Source organism: Erpetoichthys calabaricus, chromosome 2 (assembly GCF_900747795.2).
Source record: "Erpetoichthys calabaricus chromosome 2, fErpCal1.3, whole genome shotgun sequence".
Taxonomy (NCBI): Eukaryota; Metazoa; Chordata; class Cladistia; order Polypteriformes; family Polypteridae; genus Erpetoichthys; species Erpetoichthys calabaricus.
In genome coordinates this window covers 41,137,922-41,161,498 of record NC_041395.2, presented here as the reverse complement: position 1 = coordinate 41,161,498, position 23,577 = coordinate 41,137,922, and the positions used below count along the sequence as shown (strand labels likewise).

The 23,577-nt window shown below is 36.5% G+C and overlaps 2 protein-coding genes across 2 annotated transcripts in view; both read right to left on the bottom strand.

Moving 5' to 3' along the window:
- Window positions 1–23,577, bottom strand: part of LOC114643436 (E3 ubiquitin-protein ligase TRIM39-like) — a 303,199-nt gene that overhangs the window by 194,563 nt on the left and 85,059 nt on the right. The gene's annotated exons all lie outside the window — the stretch shown is intronic.
- Window positions 1–23,577, bottom strand: part of LOC114643435 (hemicentin-1-like) — a 99,969-nt gene that overhangs the window by 67,621 nt on the left and 8,771 nt on the right. Inside the window, exons 2-8 of the mRNA XM_051922290.1 lie at window positions 19,142–19,474; window positions 17,229–17,564; window positions 16,872–17,138; window positions 6,476–6,820; window positions 3,398–3,733; window positions 1,491–1,826; window positions 1,127–1,399 (exon numbers count right to left, since the gene is read on the bottom strand). Coding sequence (XP_051778250.1) covers window positions 1,127–1,399; window positions 1,491–1,826; window positions 3,398–3,733; window positions 6,476–6,820; window positions 16,872–17,138; window positions 17,229–17,564; window positions 19,142–19,474 — 2,226 coding nt within the window. The remainder of the gene's footprint in view (window positions 1–1,126; window positions 1,400–1,490; window positions 1,827–3,397; window positions 3,734–6,475; window positions 6,821–16,871; window positions 17,139–17,228; window positions 17,565–19,141; window positions 19,475–23,577) is intronic.

Below are 23,577 nucleotides of genomic sequence, written 5' to 3'. Positions count from 1 at the left end.
ATGAAACCCAGCCCCTATGCAGTTAGCTGAAGAACAATTCATGGGTGGGGTGCACAAACTCAGCACTTACCTTGAAAGCATATCCCTTTAGTAGTAGTAGTAAACTCATTGGCCTATTTTTACTTTTAATGTTTTTTTTGTCTAATCCAGTATTACTGGGAACAGTATGCTTAATTTATTGAAAAATATACTGTATTTTTTTAACATTGCAATTGTAAATATTGTTATTTCAGTACATTATATGCTCAAATCAAAGTAATAAGATTCACTTTTAAGCAAGTAAATTTTTAAATAAGTACTGTATTTAGTATTTTTACTTGAGTTCAGATTTCTGCTACTCCATCCTCCTCTGCTTATAGTAAACTCACAGGAAACATTCATCACAGTAGTAAGTGTTAAGTATACAGGTATGCAGACTACCTAGTGCATGTGCATAATAAGCTGTGAGAAATATATAGGTGAACAAGCAATTAATAGAAATAATGCGTAATTTAAAAAGCCACTTTAGTTGATTATCAATGAACAAGATAGATAGATAGATAGATAGATAGATAGATAGATAGATAGATAGATAGATAGATAGATAGATAGATAGATAGATAGATAGATAGATAGATAGATAGATAGATAGATAGATAGATAGATAGATAGATAGATAGATAGATAGATAGATAGATAGATAGATAGATAGATAGATATATGTAAGTATGGGGAGACTTGACATGTTGTAGCATTAGTCAGACAACTAACTTTCAATATATTAAAGGAGAATCAACCTAACTGAGACATGCCTCGCTTGACTATTTACTTTGGGGTAAAAATGATGTCTGGAAAGAGACCACAAAATCTCTTAGCCAATGGGAAATGCACATAGTTAGATTTCAGTAGAGTTTTGACCATGTTTTCTGCTTAAGGGTGAAGTTTAAGAGGACTGCCATTTGGGCAATCATGACCCACCTGACTATTTGGTGGAAGGTAAAAACTTTAACTGAAGTGCTGATGTTTAAAATCAGGTAACCCAAGAATATCTTCTGACAGACGCTTAAGGGCTGCAAATGGCTCAAGAGTGCCACTGAGAGCCACAAGCCACAGGTATTTCAGTTTCTCATTATAATGAAACACTTACCTGGTACATGAAACATGGACACAGCTCTTTCCTCACTATCTCTTTTTTGAACAATGCAAAAAATATTCTTTTCATAGAGATCTTCTATTGAAAGATAACTTGTTACAGTGATGGTTTTATCTTTTGCCACTTTATACGAGACCTCTGAATGCCCTGTTATAACAGAGCCATCCTCATGAGTCCAATGCAGTTGTGGTCTTGGGTACCAGCCTTCTGATTCACACATCAACTTGTACTTCTTATATATGGCGATTACTGGATGAATGCCTTCAGCTACAAAGAAAAGAATTTGGATATGTAATCTCAATACAGTAGAGTATGTGTGACATTTTTTCTGTACATATAGAACAAGTTGCAGGCTCACCAGAAACTGTGAGACGTAGACTTGCTGTCGTCTTTGTATTGAGTGTCTTTACCAAACAGGTATATCTGCCCTCATCCATTATTCTGACACTTTTCAAAAAAAGAGACACATTTCCTGTTGTCAAATCTGAATGAAGCTGGGCTCTTTCTTTATAATCTTTGTGTTGCTCCTCTGTCAATACTGCTTTATTCTTGTACAGAAGCACCGGAGCAGTAAGACCTTCTTTCTGCCATCTCACCTCCAAATCAACAGCACTTACCATGGGTTCAAGGTGGCATGGGATTATGACATGTGCATTAAAGATGACATTACAAGTGTCAGGTACTTTTAGTCCCACTAAGATCATGAGAAAAGAAATACAGAAATTTTAGGCACATCAGAAAACCACACAACAAGGTGACTAAAGCAATGGGATAAATATATACATATATTATTGCATAATCTTAATTGTTCTCTTTTCTTGTAACTTTCTCATTGATGTCTTGTTTAGCACTTTGAGCTACATTGTCTATATGGAACTGTGCTATATAAATAAATGTTGTTTTTTTGTTGGATTAATTCTGCCCTGTGTTAATGGTACAAGCTTGTGGTGGTAATGTAAAAGTGTAGAGAAAGCTCCAGCCACCCCAGACCATCACATGCTGTCATGAAAGGCAACAACAATGTTTTGCCTACAGCTCTTACAACTGTCTTGAATATTAAGGTTTTGCAGAGGGTTCATTTAAATACTTCTTCCCTGACCTTCCCCAAGATGCAGGAGAAGCTTTTCCAGTGGGAGAAGTTGAACTCAGAGAATCATCTACTAATCCTTTAGAGCATTTTCAAATTACCAGTTTGGGTCTCCCGAGTCTGTCCAGTAAGAGGTCCATCCACCTGAGATGGCTCGATATCACTTGAGTGTGCTGCACATAAGGTCCCAGATTAGACAGGAAGACTACAACTCTAATCAGTGCTCTTCGGCCCATGTTTCTCTGATACCAGATAAAAGTATGAGCAGCCTTGTGTTTGAACATGGTGCTTATTAAAGATAATTCATGAGTAGCATGGAAATCCAAAAAACAATTCATACCTCTGCTTCTCTCAGGTCAGACAGGCTATTCCTCTTAATCATACTCCTTCTGCTGTCTCTATAATTTGTTGTGTCAGCACACTGACTCCTAGCAGGACTACAGAGTCAGCAGGTGGCACACTTTTGAGCATTAAATCCAGTATCTCTAAAAAAATCTGAACGCTCTGATTAGTGGTTGGTGCAAACATGCAAACAACAGTGAAAGTTTTCTTCTCTGCAACTCAAGGTTCCGTTAAAGATACTCCCCATAGGAACAAATTTCAACTGAATGGCACCCAGCCATGTTAAGTGAGAGTAAAGAAATAATTTATATTCATAAAATCCACATAATGTACTGATTTGATGATTTATGCTTGCAATAGGAAAGAAATATGTGAACAGTTAGTTCATTTGTAAAAAGAAGTAAACCCCTGCTTTGATTACAAATTCCATAAAGTACAACTAGACACTGAAGATTAACAAAAAGTAGGCTATACAAAGAAATAAGAAACTTCATTTAGATTTGTCCTGACAATACTAATGAATTGTAATAAATGCCAAATCTAAATGTATTTCCAGAAGGACTGTTGATGTCCTAAGGTCTGTGGGAGATTTCATATCAATTTTTGAGGAATTTTAAATAAATCATTCCATGATATAAAGGATTATCAATCAATTGTTACTGGTTGTAAAACTCGACCTATCTTTCAAGAGAAACTTATCCAGCTAAATTCAGTACATGCAATGTCTGAAAATAAAAAAAAAAACTTTAAAAAATTCTTTAAGAAACCCTGATTGACAGGAAAGAAAGCAAAAGTTTCTCCTTCCACAAAAAGTGATAACATTGTTGTACACTTACCACTGACACTAAGGTATAAATGTCCTTCATTTTCTTGGGTAACTGCCTTTACAGAGCAGGTGTATTTGCCTTCATCTGCAGCACTGATATTTTCCATCACCAGACTCAAATCTCCTTTTCTTAAATCCGTATACAGATGGACTCTTTCTCTGTAGTCCTCATGTTGCTCCTCTGTCACCACTTTTTTGTTCTTATAAAGAAGCACTGAAGTAGCAAGTCCATCTTTTTGCCATCTCAGCTCCAAATCTTCAGCATTCACCTTAGGGTCAAGATAGCAAGGGAGTATAATACTTGTACCCAAGATGGCATTAATATTTTCAGGTATTTTCAGACCAACTGTGAGAAAGAGAAAAAGAACACAGCAGTTAGGCAAAATGAAAAATAATGTAAGAATGTTACATATTGATGCTTCCTTGTTTCAGAGGGAACCAGAGATGAATTACTTAGATATCAGCTCTACTTCTAAAGTGTTGAGAGTTTATAAAAAAGTTGACAAATAAGGTCAATTCAGAAATCTAAGCAAACCTTCAAAATTGACAAAGTTAAATCTTCTGCAACAAATTTGCTGCTGTGAAATAAAGGAAGGCTTCATGAGCTTCATAGTAGTTCTATTTTGGGCATGGGCTTATCCATACTAACTGGTTATGTGAGTAATACTGCATACTTTCAAGGGCAAAGAGGAGTTCAGATGAGCAATCCATTACATGATTTAGTGAAGCTATTGCAATTATTTCTTGAACATTGCACTTTGCATTTCAAATCTTTCAGTTCTGTCACAGGACACCTATGACATGTCTATGTATATTAAACAGAAACATACAGACCATTCAACATCTTTTCATTTTCTATGACACTATTGCATAAGTTACACTCTGTTAAGGATGAGTGTAACTGAACAAAATGAAAAGAACTCAACCTAGCTGTCACTTGAGGTACAACTTATATACAGTTGGAATCCCATTGTAACAAAATTAAGGGCACCATAAAAATATTTTGTTTAATGTAAATTTTATTATAATGAATATGAGGAAAATATTTATATTATTCTGAACTGGGTCACTGACGATATGCCATCTCTAATGGCAATGGCACAAGGACAGCTCCATAGCTGCTCTGCTGCATCTTACTGTGTAATGTGCTTGTTGCATGTTTACAACATTTAACTCTCAACCTGGGCTCACCTTTCTCTCTCTCATGTAACTAAGTCCATGAACCAAAGTTGACAATATCTGTATAAAAAGAAGTGCTTCTTAAACTGCAAAAAAATATTTTATTTGAAAATTAGAGGTTATATGTAACTTTTTTTTATAGAAATACAGATATGAATACAGAATGAAAATGAGACATTAGATGTAACTTTTATTTAATAGAAATACAAATGTGCTTCTAATTTTTTTTTCGTTCAAGTCTTTAACTTTGTCTTCTATTTTTTTTGATGCTTCAAATCTGTTGACAGCATTGAAGGTGCAATTCCGAATGCTTTTGCCACAACCTTTTATTTCATTCCAGAATCAACTTTTTCCATGATTGTGAATTTCTCTTTAAGTGTAAACTGACACCATTTCTCTTTTTTGTTCATCGCAAACCCAAATTTGAGAAGTGCTATGAAACTCGAACAGTACAGTATCCGCACATTAAGAGTATGATTATGGGAGTCTGAGGTCTCCCGGTTTAACATCAGACCAATATATGCTGCAACATGACCATCATTGCACACTGGACTCTCATATACTACTATAATGAATTAATAATGTTTCTAATAAATTACTTCAGAATTTGTAAGAAATAGCAGTGAATAGTATTAGTTGACAAAGGACTGATAGAAAGTACAATATAGTGTGAATTTTAGTAGAAGTATTTTTCATTCTGTAAAGTTTCCTTTATAGCTTATGAAAGTGAATTTGGTCTGACTGAGCTCAAAACTGTACACTGTACACTGCACAAACTTCCTTTTACTTAGACAATCAAAGTTGTACTCAAGGCAAGATTTCCCTTGACAGACTTGTCAGGCATGGATTTCCATAAGCTAGAAAATTGTATGTGGTATCTACTGCTTTAAGACCTTCTAATGATACAATTAAACCCTAATACATTAAGAGCCTTATTTACAGTGACTCCCTTAAAGGACAATTAGTAAAATTAGAAAAAATAAACCCATCATGCAAGAAACCTAACACTGTAGTTAAGGTAAAGTTTATGAACAATTACTGTACAGTATATCATATTAACTTTTTTCTATTTTTATGATCACTTTTGGAGGGTAAACCTAGCTGAAAATAAATCTATTGTTCTTCAAAACATACAGTACACTGTAAGCCTTAAATGAAATAGAATCAAGAATTAATCAACCATAATATGTATTGAATCATTAAGCAAACAGATTCTTTAAGCTGTTGCTGAATGATCAAACTGTACAGGGAGTCCCACAACTCTTTACGTAAAGAAGTGCTTCTCGGCTTCAGTTTTTTATGCACTTCCCCTTAATTTCCACCGATGTCTTTGACTATGTGATTCACCCTTAAGCCAAAAGAATGTTGCTGGATCTACTTTATCAATTACTTTGAGGATTTTAAATACCTGGATTAGGTCCCCACCCTGTCTCCTCTGTTCAAGACTAAGCAGATTTAATTGTCCGAGTCTGTCAGAGTAGGACATGTCCTTAAGTCCTGGATTACACCTTTTTGCTCTCTTCTGCACAGCTTCATGTATATTAGATTGATTCTAAAAATGCTAATTTTCAATTGTCTATCTCTTTGTGGATGCAGGAGTTGCAGCATTGGTGGATGGTGGTCTCTATTAAGGTAATCAAAACATGTAATGATATACAGAATATGGTGAGTGATAGTTCTGAATAGTTCTAATTCAATGGTGCCAAACAAATCAATTCTTATGTGTAAACCGGAAGGCTTATCTTTTTACATATAATGTGTCCATCTTAATGACAATAGACAAAAGGAGGATGGAAATGAGGGCCTCTGTCAACACGTCAGTACTAAATGAGCCATGCATGGTCAGCTACTGAAAGCACAACCAGCCCTTAAATATCTTTAAGTTAAAAGTAGTCCCCAGTCATATTACCTGGAACCAGAAGCTCTATGTTATTACAATGAAGATGATCTGAAATAAGACAGCATTTATATTCTCCTTCATCAGAAAACTTAACATCCCTCAATTGCAAAGATATATTGCCTTTTTCAGTCTCTTGGATAAAGAAATTAATTCGACCACTGTATTCTTCACTTTGCATCTCCTGTTTGGTGTTCTTGCTTGCATAGCTCAGTACAAGAGACTCTTTCTTATTTCTGACTCTGTACCATCTGATCTCCAGTTCAACAACACTGACTTCATCTGAGAGGTGACATGGCAAAATGACATTTTCACCTTCCAGTACCGTTATTGGATCACTGGGAACAATAATAGGGTCTGTGGAAAGAGAAACAAAGTAAAAAATTACTAGACAGATAAGTGTAAAAATCAATAACCAGGATGAGTGACTGGAGTATTGTTTTATTCAGTCTGAAACTTTTAGCTGGATACTCTACACAGTCTTTTAAATTTACAGTGCTTAATCATCCCATATGTCATTTTTAGACCACATCTGTTACAAAACAACATCATTGTTGTGAGTCCTAAAATACTTTAGTGTGAAAGTTAGTAAAAAATTCTAAATTACATTTTTTTTAATTCAAAATGTCCACAAACAACAAAATACGAAGTACAAATAAATAATCTTAGTTTTTCTATTATTAAGGTTACAAATCCTTAAATATTTGATCATTTATAGTCATACTGCAGTATAGTTGAAAATATTTGATCACAAGTTTTTAGGTGCAATGAACAATTGTAATTCAAAAGTGTTTACATTTAGTGACAAAATTTTCTTCTCTAAATTTGACGTTGTTGGTAAGTATCTGTATTGATTGGTGAAATTCACCAATATGCTGTGTTCATCTGTGACATTTTTCAACATTGTTTTTCTGTTATGTAGAAAAATGGCTACTATTCCTAATTCCTCAAATTATATTTTTGGTAAACCCTGAAAGTGTACACTTCAATCACATAATGAATGCTTAATTTCAATCCATTTGTGTGGCATACAGTGCCAAAAGTCCGAGAATTGTGTCACTGTCCAAATACTTAAGGGTCTACCTGTACATGTGAGTATTCAGTGACAAAAAATATCACCATTACTTTACACCTCTTTAGTCTGTTGCAGGGATGGGGAGCAATATGCTTTTTTTTAGAATAATCTAAACATTTTTCTGACTAAATGCTAACTTTCAAAGGCACAGTTTGGAAAACAGGGAAAGAATTGACATAAACAGACAGAAGGAGAGCATTAATCAACCACCATAAATGACTACTATTTATTAATATCTGATATTTATTTATATACAGTATTTATTTTTAACTTGAAGTGGTTATTTACTTTTAATTATCATTGCCTTCTTTAACAATCTAACTTGACTAATTTTAAAATGTAATATTTATCATCTTTTTGAGATGTCATTTCGGATTGCTCACAGCCGCCTCTATTTTTTGATAGGAGCTTCTGCTGTCGCTGAGGCAACACTAGTAATGGGCAGAGTGAAGTCTAAAGTCTGAAACTTCAAAGCAATTGTGTTAGAAATCATTTCAAGGTGTAGTAGCTTTTGACACTCATCTCTCTATTAACATCTGTTTTGCATTTGCATTAATGGCACACAAACTGACTACAAAGTTCAAAACCGATCTATAAAACATGGAATATTGAAGTCAGCTGATGAATCCCATTCCTAGTTGTAACTGTGATGCAATATCATTTTCCAGTCCTTATGTAATGCTACACCCAGCTGTGTTAAAAATTCCTTTTTAAGTTTTTTGCTCATGTTTATTTTTTTTGCTTATGTTAATATTGTTATTTATGTTTATTATTTGTGTTATTGCATGCTTTTCATTAGTTTGATTAATTTTTTAGTTTATATGTGGCAATGCATGTTTTACTATGTTCCGTGTATTTTGTAGGTAGTTTCCCAAATAGCAGGGGCACCTGTGCATCTCCATCAAGGCACTGACCTCAGCACTGTAAAGGCTGACATAACACACAGTTCCTGTCAGTACATGCATGTGCTAGGTGCTCATGAGTTCTCTTTTGATTACTGCTGAGCTGTTTTTGATTTTTTGACCTCTATGCTCTACTCTTGACCACTCTGTTGGGATTTGTATTTCTGGGAATTGTTTGCCATTGGATTGTTTAATTTGCAAGGGCAACTCCTTCTGGGCCTTTATGCTCCTTGGAGCTTCTTGTGCTGCAGAGATTTAATTGTGACATAAATCTTTTATTTTATAAAGGTACTTAATTTGCCCCTTTTGTTTTACAAGCTAAAGGTTGACAGACCCTCCCTTTTGTGATTTTTTGAAAACTTAACTTTTGAAACTTAATCACATATTGACCACTAACACATTCTGAGAGTCTGCTCCTCTGCTATTTTGGAAGTCTCATTTTAAGATTTTGTTTATAGAAACTCCCCAGATCACAATACCTTAGTAGCAAAAAATACAATTATAAAAAATATAATGCCAACAGGCTGAATATACCATACAACAAACATGAGTTTTAAGAGAACTTTTACATTTTAATATTACTTCTCATTATTATTACTATTATTATTAGTTCTTGTATTTTCTTGAGATTGATTTTACTTGATCATTTTTTGGGGTCCCCGAGTTTCACAATTTCTGTTGGTAGATAGGAAGTCTATTGGAGAAGTTCTTGAATATACTTCACCACCTCTTACCCTAAAAAACTGGGGTATTTACTGTACATTTTGTGTCCTTAGAACTCAAACCCTCACAGGAAATATGATTGAGTTATTAACTTACTGCCTAATGCCCCTCTTCCCAAGAGGAAATTTGCTGCTCTGTCTAAACCTGAGAGTGAGGCTATAGAAAATTCATTTTTGAGAATTTGGAGAATGGTTTTACAGTAATGCACCATCTAATAGTTCGATAACAGTGGGCTTTTTATTTGTTGAAGAAAGAAGATGGAGGTTTAAGACCATGCATTCACTAACAGTTAAGAATAATTACCCAGTTCCCCTCATATCATCTTTAATGAATTAGGTCACTTGGTTTATAATTTTTAACAAAATTAGAATTGTGAAGAGCAGATAATTTAACTAGGATTAGAGAGTGTGATGAATGGAAAAAATGTGGACAACATACTAATACTACACGTGGACATTATAAGTTTAAAATAATCCCCCAATGATTAGCCAATGTACAATTATTTTTTCAATCTTTTGTGAATTATACTTTTTGTGGCTTTTTGGGAATTTTTGTATAGGTGTACAACCCCAAATCAGAAAACGTTGGTATGGTATAGAAAATGCAAATAAAAAAGTAGTGATTCCAAAATTTACTTTTACTTTTATTTCATTGCAGACAGTATAAACCCAAGATATTTCATGTTTTGTCGGTCAACTTAATTTTGTTTCTTAACATACATCCATTCCTGCATTTCAGGCCTGCAAACACATCCTAAAAAAAGTTGGGACAGTAAAGCAATCACCACTTTGTAAAATCAACATTCCTTCTTACAATACTTAAAGACTTTTTGGCACTGAGTATACTCTCTTCTTAGAGAGTCAAGGCTGGCCTGTTTAAGCCCATTGAGGCACTTCTTGTATGATTTTGGGCTATACAAAAATAAATTGTATTGTATTGTATTGTAAGGATGTACATCAATTGTGGAAACCCAACCTGCCTAGTGTTATTTTTGCAGTGAAAACAGATGAACCTCTGAAATAATTGTGGAGATCATGAGAAAAAACGTGAATAACACCAAGAAAAGAAATAATACCGAGATCGCATCAAACCAGATTGCAAAATCAAGGACAGAATAAAGAGTCAGAAGCACCCCAAAAGAAAACAAAAAATAATCCACAGACATTTCTTTCAGTTGTCTGCAAACTTGGATGAAGCAGGGTCACCAGTGGTGACCTTTAAACCTGTCGCAACCAACAACCAGGAGTAGCATCCTGGCAATTAGATTCACAAAATGTCAGCACCCATGAAAAACCAGGAATGCACTAGAAAAAGACACAACAAATAAACAATCATTAGAAAACATTTTTAAATCAAAATTTAATATCAGAAATGAGTTATTAGACCAAAAAAACCTATAGCTTGGTATAAAGCATAATAAACTAAGCTCAATTAAGCAAGTAAAAATAAGAACACAAAACATAACACATAGTGGGCACAGTATGGCAGACAGTCTTGTCCACTTTATAGTATATGCTCCCACATTGCAAAGAACCTAAGGTTTCAGGTCAGTGTGAAACGAAAAACATTTTCCACAATATCACAACTTAACATGGTAATCATCATTGCATTTCTGAATATAGATAATTTTATAAGTCTGATCAAATGAACAAGTAACACTCTGATTTAACCATTTAAGTAACAAAATGCTATTACATATGTACTTTACTGTCTCTGCATGTTTAACTTGGAATAACACATAGTTAATTAACCTTTGCTTGTTTTCTGAATAGCACTTCACCTAATTCGCTAGCTTTGCTAGTTGTAAAAAAAAAAAAACACTATGTAATGTGTTGAAGTCTCATTTTGATGTACTAAATTAATCATTTTAACTGCATAATTCAATAGTATTATCTAACTGTAAATCCTCTTAGCCTGAGAAAAAAGATCACCGAATCTTGTTAGTGTGTGTAGTGTAGTAGATAGCTATCATTTGTCTGACGCAGAGGGCACCTCAACTGCAATAATTTGTGAAATCACTGTGTTATTTTGTAAAGATTTTGCTGATTGATTAGATTGACAGAATGTGCAAAATTTCAGATGATAACCTGTTTTACCACTGGATATTAAAAATGTGTCATTAGTCACTCTCAATTACTAAAACACTTTTATTGCAACGTGTTGTGGAGTAAATTACACCCTAACACTTTCCATCTGGCTATACAGCTAACTGAAAACATATGGACCTCTGGTCCTCAAATAAAGGTGGTTCATATAGAACAAGCTGAATATTTCCATTTTGTCTACAAATTCTTTCGTTTTCAGTATGAAAAAAATATCGCTCAACAGTGAGCACATCACTGATGTAACATTCATAAGCAGTGCTCTTTAATCAAACATTGATGTAAGAATGTAAAAGCAATGTTTGCATACAGGTAAAAGCTGTATTTGACTATTTCCTTGTCTGTCAGTATATATTTTTCTGTCTTTGTAGTTCTTGACTTTCTGCATCATGAAGTATTCCTGACATGTCGATTAGCTATAGTATTAGCCAGCTGCTCAGTGGCTGTACATTCAGGTTTACCTCTTGTCAGTCTTCTGAGTTGCCTCCTGTGTTTGGCTTAACATCTCAGGAGACGTTGCTGCTTGAGTTCTTTTATGCTGCATTCCATTTACCTCAGAAGTCGTATGTCGAAGCTGGGAATAACGTCACACCCAAGTTGATAACATTCCAGTAAAACATTCAGAAAAACCAATATGGACATGTCCAGAAAAAACTTTGTTGTGTTTGCTCCATTGGAAAAAATAACATTTAGTAGCACATTACGCAGTATTAAAAACCGCGTGCATTAAAAACAGTGTAGCAACATGTCCATGGATAGATGTTGGGCAGTGCTGTGTGTATGACTAACTGAATGAGGCAAAAATAGACAGAAGAGCTAACAAACAATATAACACTACAGCTTTCACTAAAATTTGTTGTGTACATTGCCATTTTGGATTGACGTCATGATCTGAAGTTGGACAAACTTGGACTTGGCAGACCAGCCCAGAGTTTTCGAGTCTGATATCCAAATAAAGGGAGCGTTGAAAATTCTAACTAGGAACTCTAAAATTCAGTCCAGTTCAAATGGACCACGGCATTTTTCATGCCATCGTGCTGTGTAGAGCTGCACTTTGGCAATCAGAACAATGACTTTGAAGTGGGGACAAGAGCTTAGATCAGTTTGTGCAGACATTTTTCTGTCTTTGTCTCATGCACATTATTCAACAGATAGTGCCGCTTTTTCTTTTCTCTCAAGCAATTTGCTATAAAAAAACATGCAAACATAGACTTTGTTTTATAGGTTTAGATTTTTCACTAGGAAACTATACATACATATTTTGCACACTATGCTAATATCCAATAACATTACTGAAATCAAATAGAAATTATATTTTACCAAATGATTTTTACCCCAAACCAAATACTGTGTACTTTAATAAAGGTTCCTGCCTCTTGATTGCACAGTTCCTAACTGATGAAATTTTCCATACTTACATTCTCTGACTAGATGATAAAAGTAAACATGTGTATGATGCAACTGGCAGTATGCTGGCAATATTTTTGTGAAATAATAAAATGCAAATTCTCTTTAAATATATATATGTATTGTCACAATAATGACCATTAGACATTGCAAAGGTTTGGGGCAGCCACCCATATAATTGTTTACGGCTGCAAAACGAACTAAATAGCAAAGACATGTGCATTCAACCGAGTCCAAAACAGAACTGATTCTCTTCAGGCAATATGGCAGCTTTAAAGGCCAGAAAAGGAAGTGATGTCATCAGCACCGGAACCGGAAGGGACGTCATTGGCTGCCCCAGAGCCGGGCAGGATTTCCCTAGACTGGTCTGCAAAAGATCGAGAGGGAAAATTAGTGCACTTCGCCACCCCCTGGTCTGGCATGGAATTACATGTATTCAAGCCCTTTGGTTGTCTCCAAAACACACATGTGTGACAGTATTTATATATTGTCACACACGTGCGAGTAGGAGGCAGTTAAAGGGCCTGAGTAGTTGTAATACCACCAGCGACAGGGGGGTGGCAGAGTGTACGGACTGTCATTCTCAGTTACTTGCAGACCATTCTTGGTAAATCCTGCCAGGTTCTGGCACACTCGATGACGTCACTTCCAGTCCCGATGACACCACTTCCTGGTCCAGCCCCAATGATGATGTCACTTCCAGTCCCAATCACACCACTTCTGAGTCCGACCCCAAAGATGATGTCACTTCCGGTCCTAAGGATATTACTTCTGGTTCTGGCCCTAAAGATGACATCACTTCCTGAACAGGCCTTTAAATCCGCCATCTTAGCTATATGTGATCCGTTCTGTTTTGGACTCAGTCTTGTCAACAACTCTTTAAAAATTTCTACATTTGCAGCCAGGATACATTATACGGGTGGTTGCCCCAAACCTTCATGATGTCTGGTGTGTTTATTTGTGACTATATATATATATTACAAACTGTGCAAGCTAATAAAAAATAGATTTGATAGATTCATAAAACAGCACTTAAAATCATTGGCTTATTTTCGCTTTTAACTTTCTTTGTCTACTCCACTATTAGTAAGAGAAATACATTTAATTTATTGAAAAACTATACTTTATTTTTTTAAAGTTTTACAATTCTAAACATTGTTATTATTTCAGGACATTATAACCTCAAATATGAGTAACAAGAGTAGTTAATTTTTACGCAAGTAAAAGTATTTTTACTTGAGATCAGATTTCTGCTACTACACCCTCCTCTGCCTATATTGAACTTACTGGAAACATTCATCACAATAGTAAGTGTTAAATATATGCAGACTACCTAGTGCATGGGCATAATAAGCTGTGAGGAATATACAGGTGAACAAACAATTAATAGAAATAATGCTTAATTTAAAAAGCCACTTTAGTTTATTATCAATGAACTAGATAGATAGATAGATAGATAGATAGATAGATAGATAGATAGATAGATAGATAGATAGATAGATAGATAGATAGATAGATAGATAGATAGATAGATAGATAGATAGATAGATAGATAGATACAGTGGTGTGAAAAACTATTTGCCCCCTTCCTGATTTCTTATTCTTTTGCATGTTTGTCACACAAAATGTTTCTGATCATCAAACACATTTAACCATTAGTCAAATATAACACAAGTAAACACAAAATGCAGTTTGTAAATGGTGGTTTTTATTATTTAGGGAGAAAAAAAAATCCAAACCTACATGGCCCTGTGTGAAAAAGTAATTGCCCCCTGAACCTAATAACTGGTTGGGCCACCCTTAGCAGCAATAACTGCAATCAAGCGTTTGCGATAACTTGCAATGAGTCTATTACAGCGCTCTGGAGGAATTTTGGCCCACTCATCTTTGCAAAATTGTTGTAATTCAGCTTTATTTGAGGGTTTTCTAGCATGAACCGCCTTTTTGAGGTCATGCCATAGCATCTCAATTGGATTCAGGTCAGGACTTTGACTAGGCCACTCCAAAGTCTTCATTTTGTTTTTCTTCAGCCATTCAGAGGTGGATTTGCTGGTGTGTTTTGGGTCATTGTCCTGTTGCAGCACCCAAGATCGCTTCAGCTTGAGTTGACGAACAGATGGCCGGACATTCTCCTTCAGGATTTTTTGGTAGACAGTAGAATTCATGGTTCCATCTATCACAGCAAGCCTTCCAGGTCCTGAAGCAGCAAAACAACCCCAGACCATCACACTACCACCACCATATTTTACTGTTGGTATGATGTTCTTTTTCTGAAATGCTGTGTTCCTTTTACACCAGATGTAACGGGACATTTGCCTTCCAAAAAGTTCAACTTTTGTCTCATCAGTCCACAAGGTATTTTCCCAAAAGTCTTGGCAATCATTGAGATGTTTCTTAGCAAAATTGAGACGAGCCCTAATGTTCTTTTTGCTTAACAGTGGTTTGCGTCTTGGAAATCTGCCATGCAGGCCGTTTTTGCCCAGTCTCTTTCTTATGGTGGAGTCGTGAACACTGACCTTAATTGAGGCAAGTGAGGCCTGAAGTTCTGTAGACGTTGTCCTGGGGTCTTTTGTGACCTCTCGGATGAGTCGTCTCTGCGCTCTTGGGGTAATTTTGGTCGGCCGGCCACTCCTGGGAAGGTTCACCACTGTTCCATGTTTTTGCCATTTGTGGATAATGGCTCTCACTGTGGTTCGCTCGAGTCCCAAAGCTTTAGAAATGGCTTTATAACCTTTACCAGACTGATAGATCTCAATTACTTCTGTTCTCATTTGTTCCTGAATTTCTTTGGATCTTGGCATGATGTCTAGCTTTTGAGGTGCTTTTGGTCTACTTCTCTGTGTCAGGCAGCTCCTATTTAAGTGATTTCTTGATTGAAACAGGTGTGGCAGTAATCAGGCCTGGGGGTGGCTACGGAAATTGAACTCAGGTGTGATACACCACAGTTAGGTTATTTTTTAACAAGGGGGCAATTACTTTTTCACACAGGGCCATGTAGGTTTGGATTTTTTTTCTCCCTAAATAATAAAAACCATCATTTAAAAACTGCATTTTGTGTTTACTTGTGTTATATTTGACTAATGGTTAAATGTGTTTGATGATCAGAAACATTTTGTGTGACAAACATGCAAAAGAATAAGAAATCAGGAAGGGGGCAAATAGTTTTTCACACCACTGTAGATAGATAGATAGATAGATAGATAGATAGATAGATAGATAGATAGATAGATAGATAGATAGTCTTTCTATCATGGAGGCAGTCCAAATGCAAGTTTCCCTACTGTAATGGAACTGTTCTAACACAAGTGTAAACTCTTGCCCCTGATATAGCAACTCCTTTAAACTGAACAATTCTATTTTTCATTACTTCTTTAAACAGTTTGGTGTCCATTCAAGCATTAGGTGGGCTAGATTAGATATGTTAATTCAGGGATTTAAGTTAAAAACAATTCAAGTTAAATTCTAATCTCTGTATAAAAGGGATATGCAACAAAATTCCTTGTGCAAGAAAAAGAATCTGGCTTGAGCTTATTTTTGATTTTCAAACTCATTATTTTGCATTTCATATTTTTATAACTGAAAAAAATGGCCAGTTGAAAAAATGATGAATGAAATATAGGGGAGGCCAATGTGGTAGAAAGCTAAACAAAATGCTGCAGGAAATCTCCACAAATGAGAGGAAAATATACTGGCAAAAGAAATTGTCATTTACTGTATATGTAAGTATGGGGAGACTTGACATGGTGTAGCATTAGTCAGACAACTGAACTTCGGGATATTAAAGGAGAATCAACCCAACTGAGACTTGCATCGCTTACCTATTTACCTGGGGAAAAATTATGTCTGGAAAGAGACCACAAAACCTCTTACCCTTTGGGAAATGCACATAGTCAGATTTCATTAGAGTTTTGACCATGTTTTCTATTTAAGGATAAGGTTTAAGAGGACTGCCATTTGAGCAATCATGACCCACCAGAACTTTTGGTGGAAGTTAAAAACTTTAACTGAAGTGCTGATGTTTAAAATCAGGTAACCCAGGAATATCTCCTGAGAGACACTTAAGTGCTGCAAATGGCTTAAGAGTGCAGGGGCACTGAGGGCCACAGGATGAAGTTCTATTTTACTCTCAGAGTGCGCAGAACACAATGAAAAAGAATTTTAGATTGTATTTCAGTTCCTCTTTACAATGAAACACTTACCTGGTACATGAAACATGGACACAGCTCTTTCCTCACTATCTCTTTTTTGAACAATGCAAAATATTTTCTTTTCATACAGATCTTCTATTGAAAGATAACTTGTTACAGTGATGCTTCTATCTTTTGCCATTTTATACGAGACCTCTGAATGCCCTGTTATAACAGAGCCATCCTCATGAGTCCAATGCAGTTGTGGTCTTGGGTACCAGCCTTCTGATTCACACATCAGCTTGTACTTCTTATATATGGAGATTACTGGTTTGCTGCCTTGGGTAACAAAAAAGAGTTTGGATAAATAATCTCAATATACAGTATGTATGACATTTTTTCTGCAGACACAATAAAATGCAGGCTCACCAGAAACTGTGAGATGTAGACTTACTGTCGTCTTTGTATTGAGTGTCTTTACCAAACAGGTGTATCTGCCCTCATCTGTTACTCTGATGCTTTTCAAAAAAAGAGACACATTTCCCATTTTCAAATCTGAACGAAGCTGGGCTCTTTCTTTGTAATCTTTGTGTTGCTCCTCTGTCAATACTGCTTTATTCTTGTACAGAAGCACCGGAGCAGTAAGACCTTCTTTCTGCCATCTCACCTCCAAATCTACAGCACTTATAGTGGGTTCAAGGTGGCATGGGATTATGACATGTGAATTAAAGATGGCATTACAAGTGTCAGGTGCTTTTAGTCCCACTAAGATCATGAGAAAAGAAATACAGAAATTATAGACACATCAGAATACCACACAAGAAGGTGACTAATGCAATGGGTTAAATATTTATTCAAGAAGCAGGCAATGTCTCTTAACTTGTATGGCTTCACTGCTCAAGCTTTGGCTCTAAAGAAAACACTGATCATTTAAACATTACAAGAAAAAGAAGGCTAAGGGGACCTTATAAACCTTATCTTTTGTAATTGCTTATGAGAAGTATCATCAGGGCCAGATAATGATTGCCCAAAGCACAACCCAGCAATTGTGCCCAATTAAGATTCAATAATGGCTAAAGGTGAAATAAGAGATTAAAATTTCCTTCATTAATGAGAAAAATCAGTAAATAATAAATAAAGATCTTAAGTCACTTGACTTAAATGCAAGCCAGAGCGTTTACACTCAACAGAAGTTAAACTCTTATACCGTGATACACAAACAAATGTAATATCAGGCAACACCTTCAAATCAAACTTTTAAACTTTAGTCACTCACTTGGCCAAAGAAAATGTTTTTTAATGTAGATTAAAGTTGAACATGACAGATTAGGCCAATTACAAAAAAAAATGACTAAAGTCAAGTGTAGCAGCGAGAGAGTGCCCTGTTATTACAAGACACTCACTAAATTAATTACTTTATGACATAATAACAAACTGACTGCTTGGGTCAGTTTTATATGTACAAATGAATTAAGTATACTCCAATAAATTTAAAACATAAAAGTTCTATCTGCCAATCTGTATCTTGCAATACATTATTAATAAACTATACCATTTTTGGCACTGGCCTTCTTTCTCCCCTATCTGGTAAACTTTGTCTTGCCTTGCATATTAACTACAAGGTCAGAGAATGCTGGCAGACACAATAAGCCTGACTCCTTTAAGGTGTCTTATAGTGGGGTTCACAGATCAGGCCAATAGTGCCAAGGCCTCTCAGTGTTAAAGCGTACATCTCAATATTGCAAATGCAGTGTAAAAGTAGCATCACTGGTTTTATTATGTATGATCTAAACAACAGTCACTGACGACTGTTCTGAGCCATTCTGAGGGATTATTGTTGATCATTAAATCATTTAATTCAATGTTAATGTGCTGCAATGCCAGTGTTTATCTTTGTCATACTGGTTGCACCTTTTAGCAAAAACCCAAAAAGGGCAATGGCTAAACTTCACACTAGAGATCATGGAGAACAGAACTTTGTTAACTCTTGGCATTAGAACTGTGCAGTAGATTTAATGTTTCAGAGCTTTTCTTCAACAAACAAAAAGATACAACACATGAGCTTTCAAACATATGTACAGAAAAACAGAGCAGTGTTTTGTAAGGTTGTGAAGTTCCTAACATAGCAGTAGCGCTACAGCCATCCAGTGGAACAGTAATCAATGGCAGACCTCAATAGTTTACAATATTTTCAGGCTTACTTCTATAGTTAGTCTAATAAAACTTTGGTATCTTATAAATGTACTGCATGGGTCAATATTTACGATTATATGACAATAAATGACCCAGCATTCTTTTGAAATGTGAGTATTAATTCAATGATCATTCTGATATGATGTTACCTGTTACATTAAGCTGGACATCTGCACAGTGAATATTATCCTTATCAGTACGCCACTGGTAAACTCCTTCATCAGAGAATTTGACTTTACTCAGCTGCAGAGACATGTTGCCTTTATTTAAATCTTTGGAAGAAAGATGAACCCGATCACGGTGTTCATCACTCCACACCACCAATGTGTGTGTCTTTTTTCTATAGGTCACTATATGAGATTCAATAGTATTCCTGTATCTGTACCATCTCAAATCATTGTCAACACCACTGCCCAAAGTTGAATTGTGACATGGCAGAACGACATTGCCACCCACAAGTACTGTTACTGAATGAACAGGATCTGTGTGATACAAAAAATACACAAAATTATTAGACACAAAATGTAAAGTAGAACATCATGAATATACTTTTTATCTGAGTTTAGATCAGGTTTGGAGGTTTTTAGGCTTTCAGTTCAGTTTTATTGTAAATAACCAAAGCCCACATTTAATTTTACATAAATCCAGTTTTAAATAAGCTCAAGTATATATAAAACATATATGTCTATATTATAATCTGCAGGGGTTGCAGCAGAGTCCCAAATCTGACACACGATAACATAGACAACAGTTTTGGGTTCAAACACTATTAATTTTAAAGATTAAACCTCAAATATGTGTCTTCTGCAACCCATAATCTATGGTTACAATTTTAATTCTTTCTTCATTTCCCCCTCCTATACTCCCTAGATGAACTTTGTCCTTCTCCTCTCCCGACACCAGCTTACCTGGGTGATGAGTAGCAGCTCTTTTTATGTCAGACCTGGGAGCAATATCACAGCATTTATACCACAGATGCAATGTTTGTTCTGAGGATGTTGATGGAGAAGTTTAAAGAAGGCCAGAAGGAGTTGCATTGCGTCTTTGTGGACCTGGAGAAAGCATATGACAGGGTGCCTCGAGAGGAGCTGTGGTATTGTTTGAGGAAGTCAGGAGTGGCACAGAAGTACGTAAGAGTTGTACAGGATATGTACAAGGGAAGTGTGACAGTGGTGAGGTCTGTGGTAGGAGTGACAGATGCATTCAATGTTGAGATGGGATTACATCAGGGATTGGCTCTGAGCCCTTTCTTATTTGTAATGGTGATGGACAGGTTGACAGATGAGATTAGACAGGAGTCCCCGTGGACTATGATGTTTGCTGATGACATTGTGATCTGTAGCGATAGTATGGAGCAGGTTGAGGAGAGCCTGGAGAGGTGGAGATATGCTCTAGAGAGGAGAGGAATAAAGGTTAGTAGGAACAAGACAGAATACATGTGTGTAAATGAGAGGGAGGTCAGTGGAATAGTGAGGATGCAGGGAGTAGAGTTAGAGAAGATGGATGAGTTTAAATACTTGGGATCAACAGTACAGAGTAATGGGGATTGTGGTGGAAGCGAGGTGAAAAAGAGAGTGCAGGCAGGGTGGAATGGGTGGAGAAGAGTGTCAGGAGTAATTTGTGACAGATGGATATCAGCAAGAGTGAAAGGGAAGGTCTACAGGACGGAAGTGAGACCAGCTTTGTTATATGAGTTGGAGACGGTGGCACTGAGCAGAAAGCAGGAGACAGAGCTGGAGATGTCAGAGTTAAAGAGGCTAAGATTTAAATTGGGTGTGACGAGGATGGACAGGATTAGAAATGAGTACATTAGAGGGTCAGCTCAAGTTGGACGGTTTGGAGACAAAGTCAGAGAGGCGAGATTGCATTGGTTTGGACATGTACATAGGAGAGATGCTGAGTATAATGGGAGAAGGATGCTAAAGATAGAGCTGCCAGGAAAGATGAAAAGAGGAAAGCATAAGCGAAGGTTTATGGATGTGGTGAGAGAGGACATGCAGGTGATGGGTGTAACAGAACAAGATGCAGAGGACAGAAAGATATGGCAGATGATGATCTGCTGTGGCAACCCCTAACGGGAGCAGCCAAAGGAAGAAAAAGATACCCAGGAAGCACATCCCGGTTAGGAGGACCCTCTTAAAATGGAAAAGTTCTCTCTAGGAACACTCCCGACAACATCCAGGTACCCCAACAGGGCTACCCATCAAGATTACAGTTTGCATGTTTCTCTGTGGATGTACACATGGAACCTGCACCAGAGGGATCTTGTCACCCAGTGTATTGGCGGAATACATAGACCTTGATGACAGACTCCTTCCATTATTATCCCCTCACGGCTGGGAAAGATGTCACCAATCAACCTGGCAGGGATGCCCATCTATCCATGTCCTTTCATTATAAAAGCTTCCTTGACAGAAAAGCAACTATGCATCCGGAGGGCTGGCCAGACAACCCACGTCAACTGTGACAATATAAATACATTAACAAACACAAACACACACACACACACACACACACACACACACACGCACGCACACACACACACACCCACACACACACACAGTGCTTTCTTTATTAGGTGCACTTTCTCAGCCAATTATGTGGCTGCAGCTCCTAAAATATGGTATACAAAGAGGGTTAAGAGCTTTAGTTGCTATCTGACTTAACATTAGAATGGCATGATGAGAGATCTATTATTGTTGGTTATAGATTTGGTGTTTCCAATATTTCAGAAAGAAAACTTCTCTCCTAGGACTTTCACACACTAGACCGCCTGGAGTTTAAACAGAGTAATACAGTAAACAAAAACACATCTGGAGAGTGGCAGTTCTGTTGGCAAAAACATCTAGTTAATGAGTTCAGAGGAACTAGCAAGATTTATTCCAGCTAATGTAATAGCCAGAGGTACCAAAATAATGGCTATTTACAACAGGGTAGAAGGGCATTTCTGAATGTATAAAGTGTTGAGCAAGGACAAAATTGGGTTCCACTCCTGTCAGCTAAGAACAGGAAGAGGAAGAAGGTGAGGCATGTGATCTCCAGAACTGGATAAATGAGTACTTGAAAAATGTTACATGGTCTGTAGAATCTTGATTTTTGCAGTGAATCCATAGAACCTGATGACATTGATATTCTTGGCTCTCTGATACAGTTTTTTAGCAGTATTTCCAAATGGATGAGCAGTAACTTTCTCAAACTAAATAAGGAAAACAAAGAACCCTTAGAAAAGTCAAAGCGGAGGTAAAGAATTTCGGGGAAATCATTGACTCTGACCTAAACTAATAAATCACATATTAACCAAATTACGAGGGCTTTATAGCAAAAGTTAGACCTCTTATAACATTACAAGATGCTGAAATATTAATTCATGCTTTTGTTTTTAGTCAACTAGATAATTCATAACGGGGTTACCTAAGGAAAACATAAATCAGTTATAATTAGTGCAGAATGTAGCAGCCAGAATCTTAACTAGAAAAGAAAATTTGAGCACATCTCACCAGCTTTAGCATCATTACATTGGTTAACTGTGTCATTCAGAATTGACTTTAAAATACTAGCAATGTTTTATAAAGCTTTAAATAATCTTGCCCCTTCCTATATTTTGGAATGCCTGTCCCCCTACAGTCTGTGTTGTAACCTTATACAGTATCTTTGAATGGAGGTCTGCTTATAATTCTAAGAGCCAAGGTTAAAAGAAGTGTTGAGGTGGCCTTTTGCTGTTATACACCTAAAATCTGGAATACTTTACCAATAGAACTGTGAAGCGTTTTAAAAAACAGTTGTAACCACATGTTGGCATTAGAGAGCACCAAACAACAGATACAGTAACACACCCACAATATATGAATAAAATAATGAATATTTATTCACACAGGCCCCTTTAAACACAATCCTTTCTCCAGTTACATGCTACAAAATCACTGCAAATCAATACAATTCTTCCACCTTCTCTCCTCGGCTGAGTGTTAACTACTGTCTCCCGACTCTGACTCGTGCATGTGTGGCAGTGGGCTCCTTTTAAAGTCAGAAACTGGAATGTTTCTGGTGTCATGTTGTATCTTCCAGGAAGTACTTCCAGGCTATAAAGAAAACAGGGAGGTCCTCCACCGACAACACCCTCTAACGATGCCCATGGACCCAGAAAGTGCTGCACTTCTGGACTCCAACTCCCAAGCATCCCTGCTGGTGTCCTGACTGGGTTCCTATGTGTGGACCACCTATTACATGGGGGAATTGAACTGATCCTTCTATTAATTTACACTGACCGGGTACACTTGTTCCGCCAATCGATCTGCATAAAATCCATCAGCCAAATATGCAGATAATTCTCTAATCCTGCCATTTGGATCAGGTTCAGGATGAGTCTGTTACAGAATGAAAGATTTGGCAAACTGCAGATAATTTACTGAGGCAACCAATGTTCTGAAACTAAACTGCAAAACAGCAAGTTAAATGTGAAGGATTAGTACTATGCAGCCTCAATAATTGAGAAGCAGGACATCCAATCATAAGATTCAAAGGTTTTAAAAGTCCTGACAGGAATGTGGATCCCAGCTGCTCTATTTAAAAAGCAGAACAAGCTGAT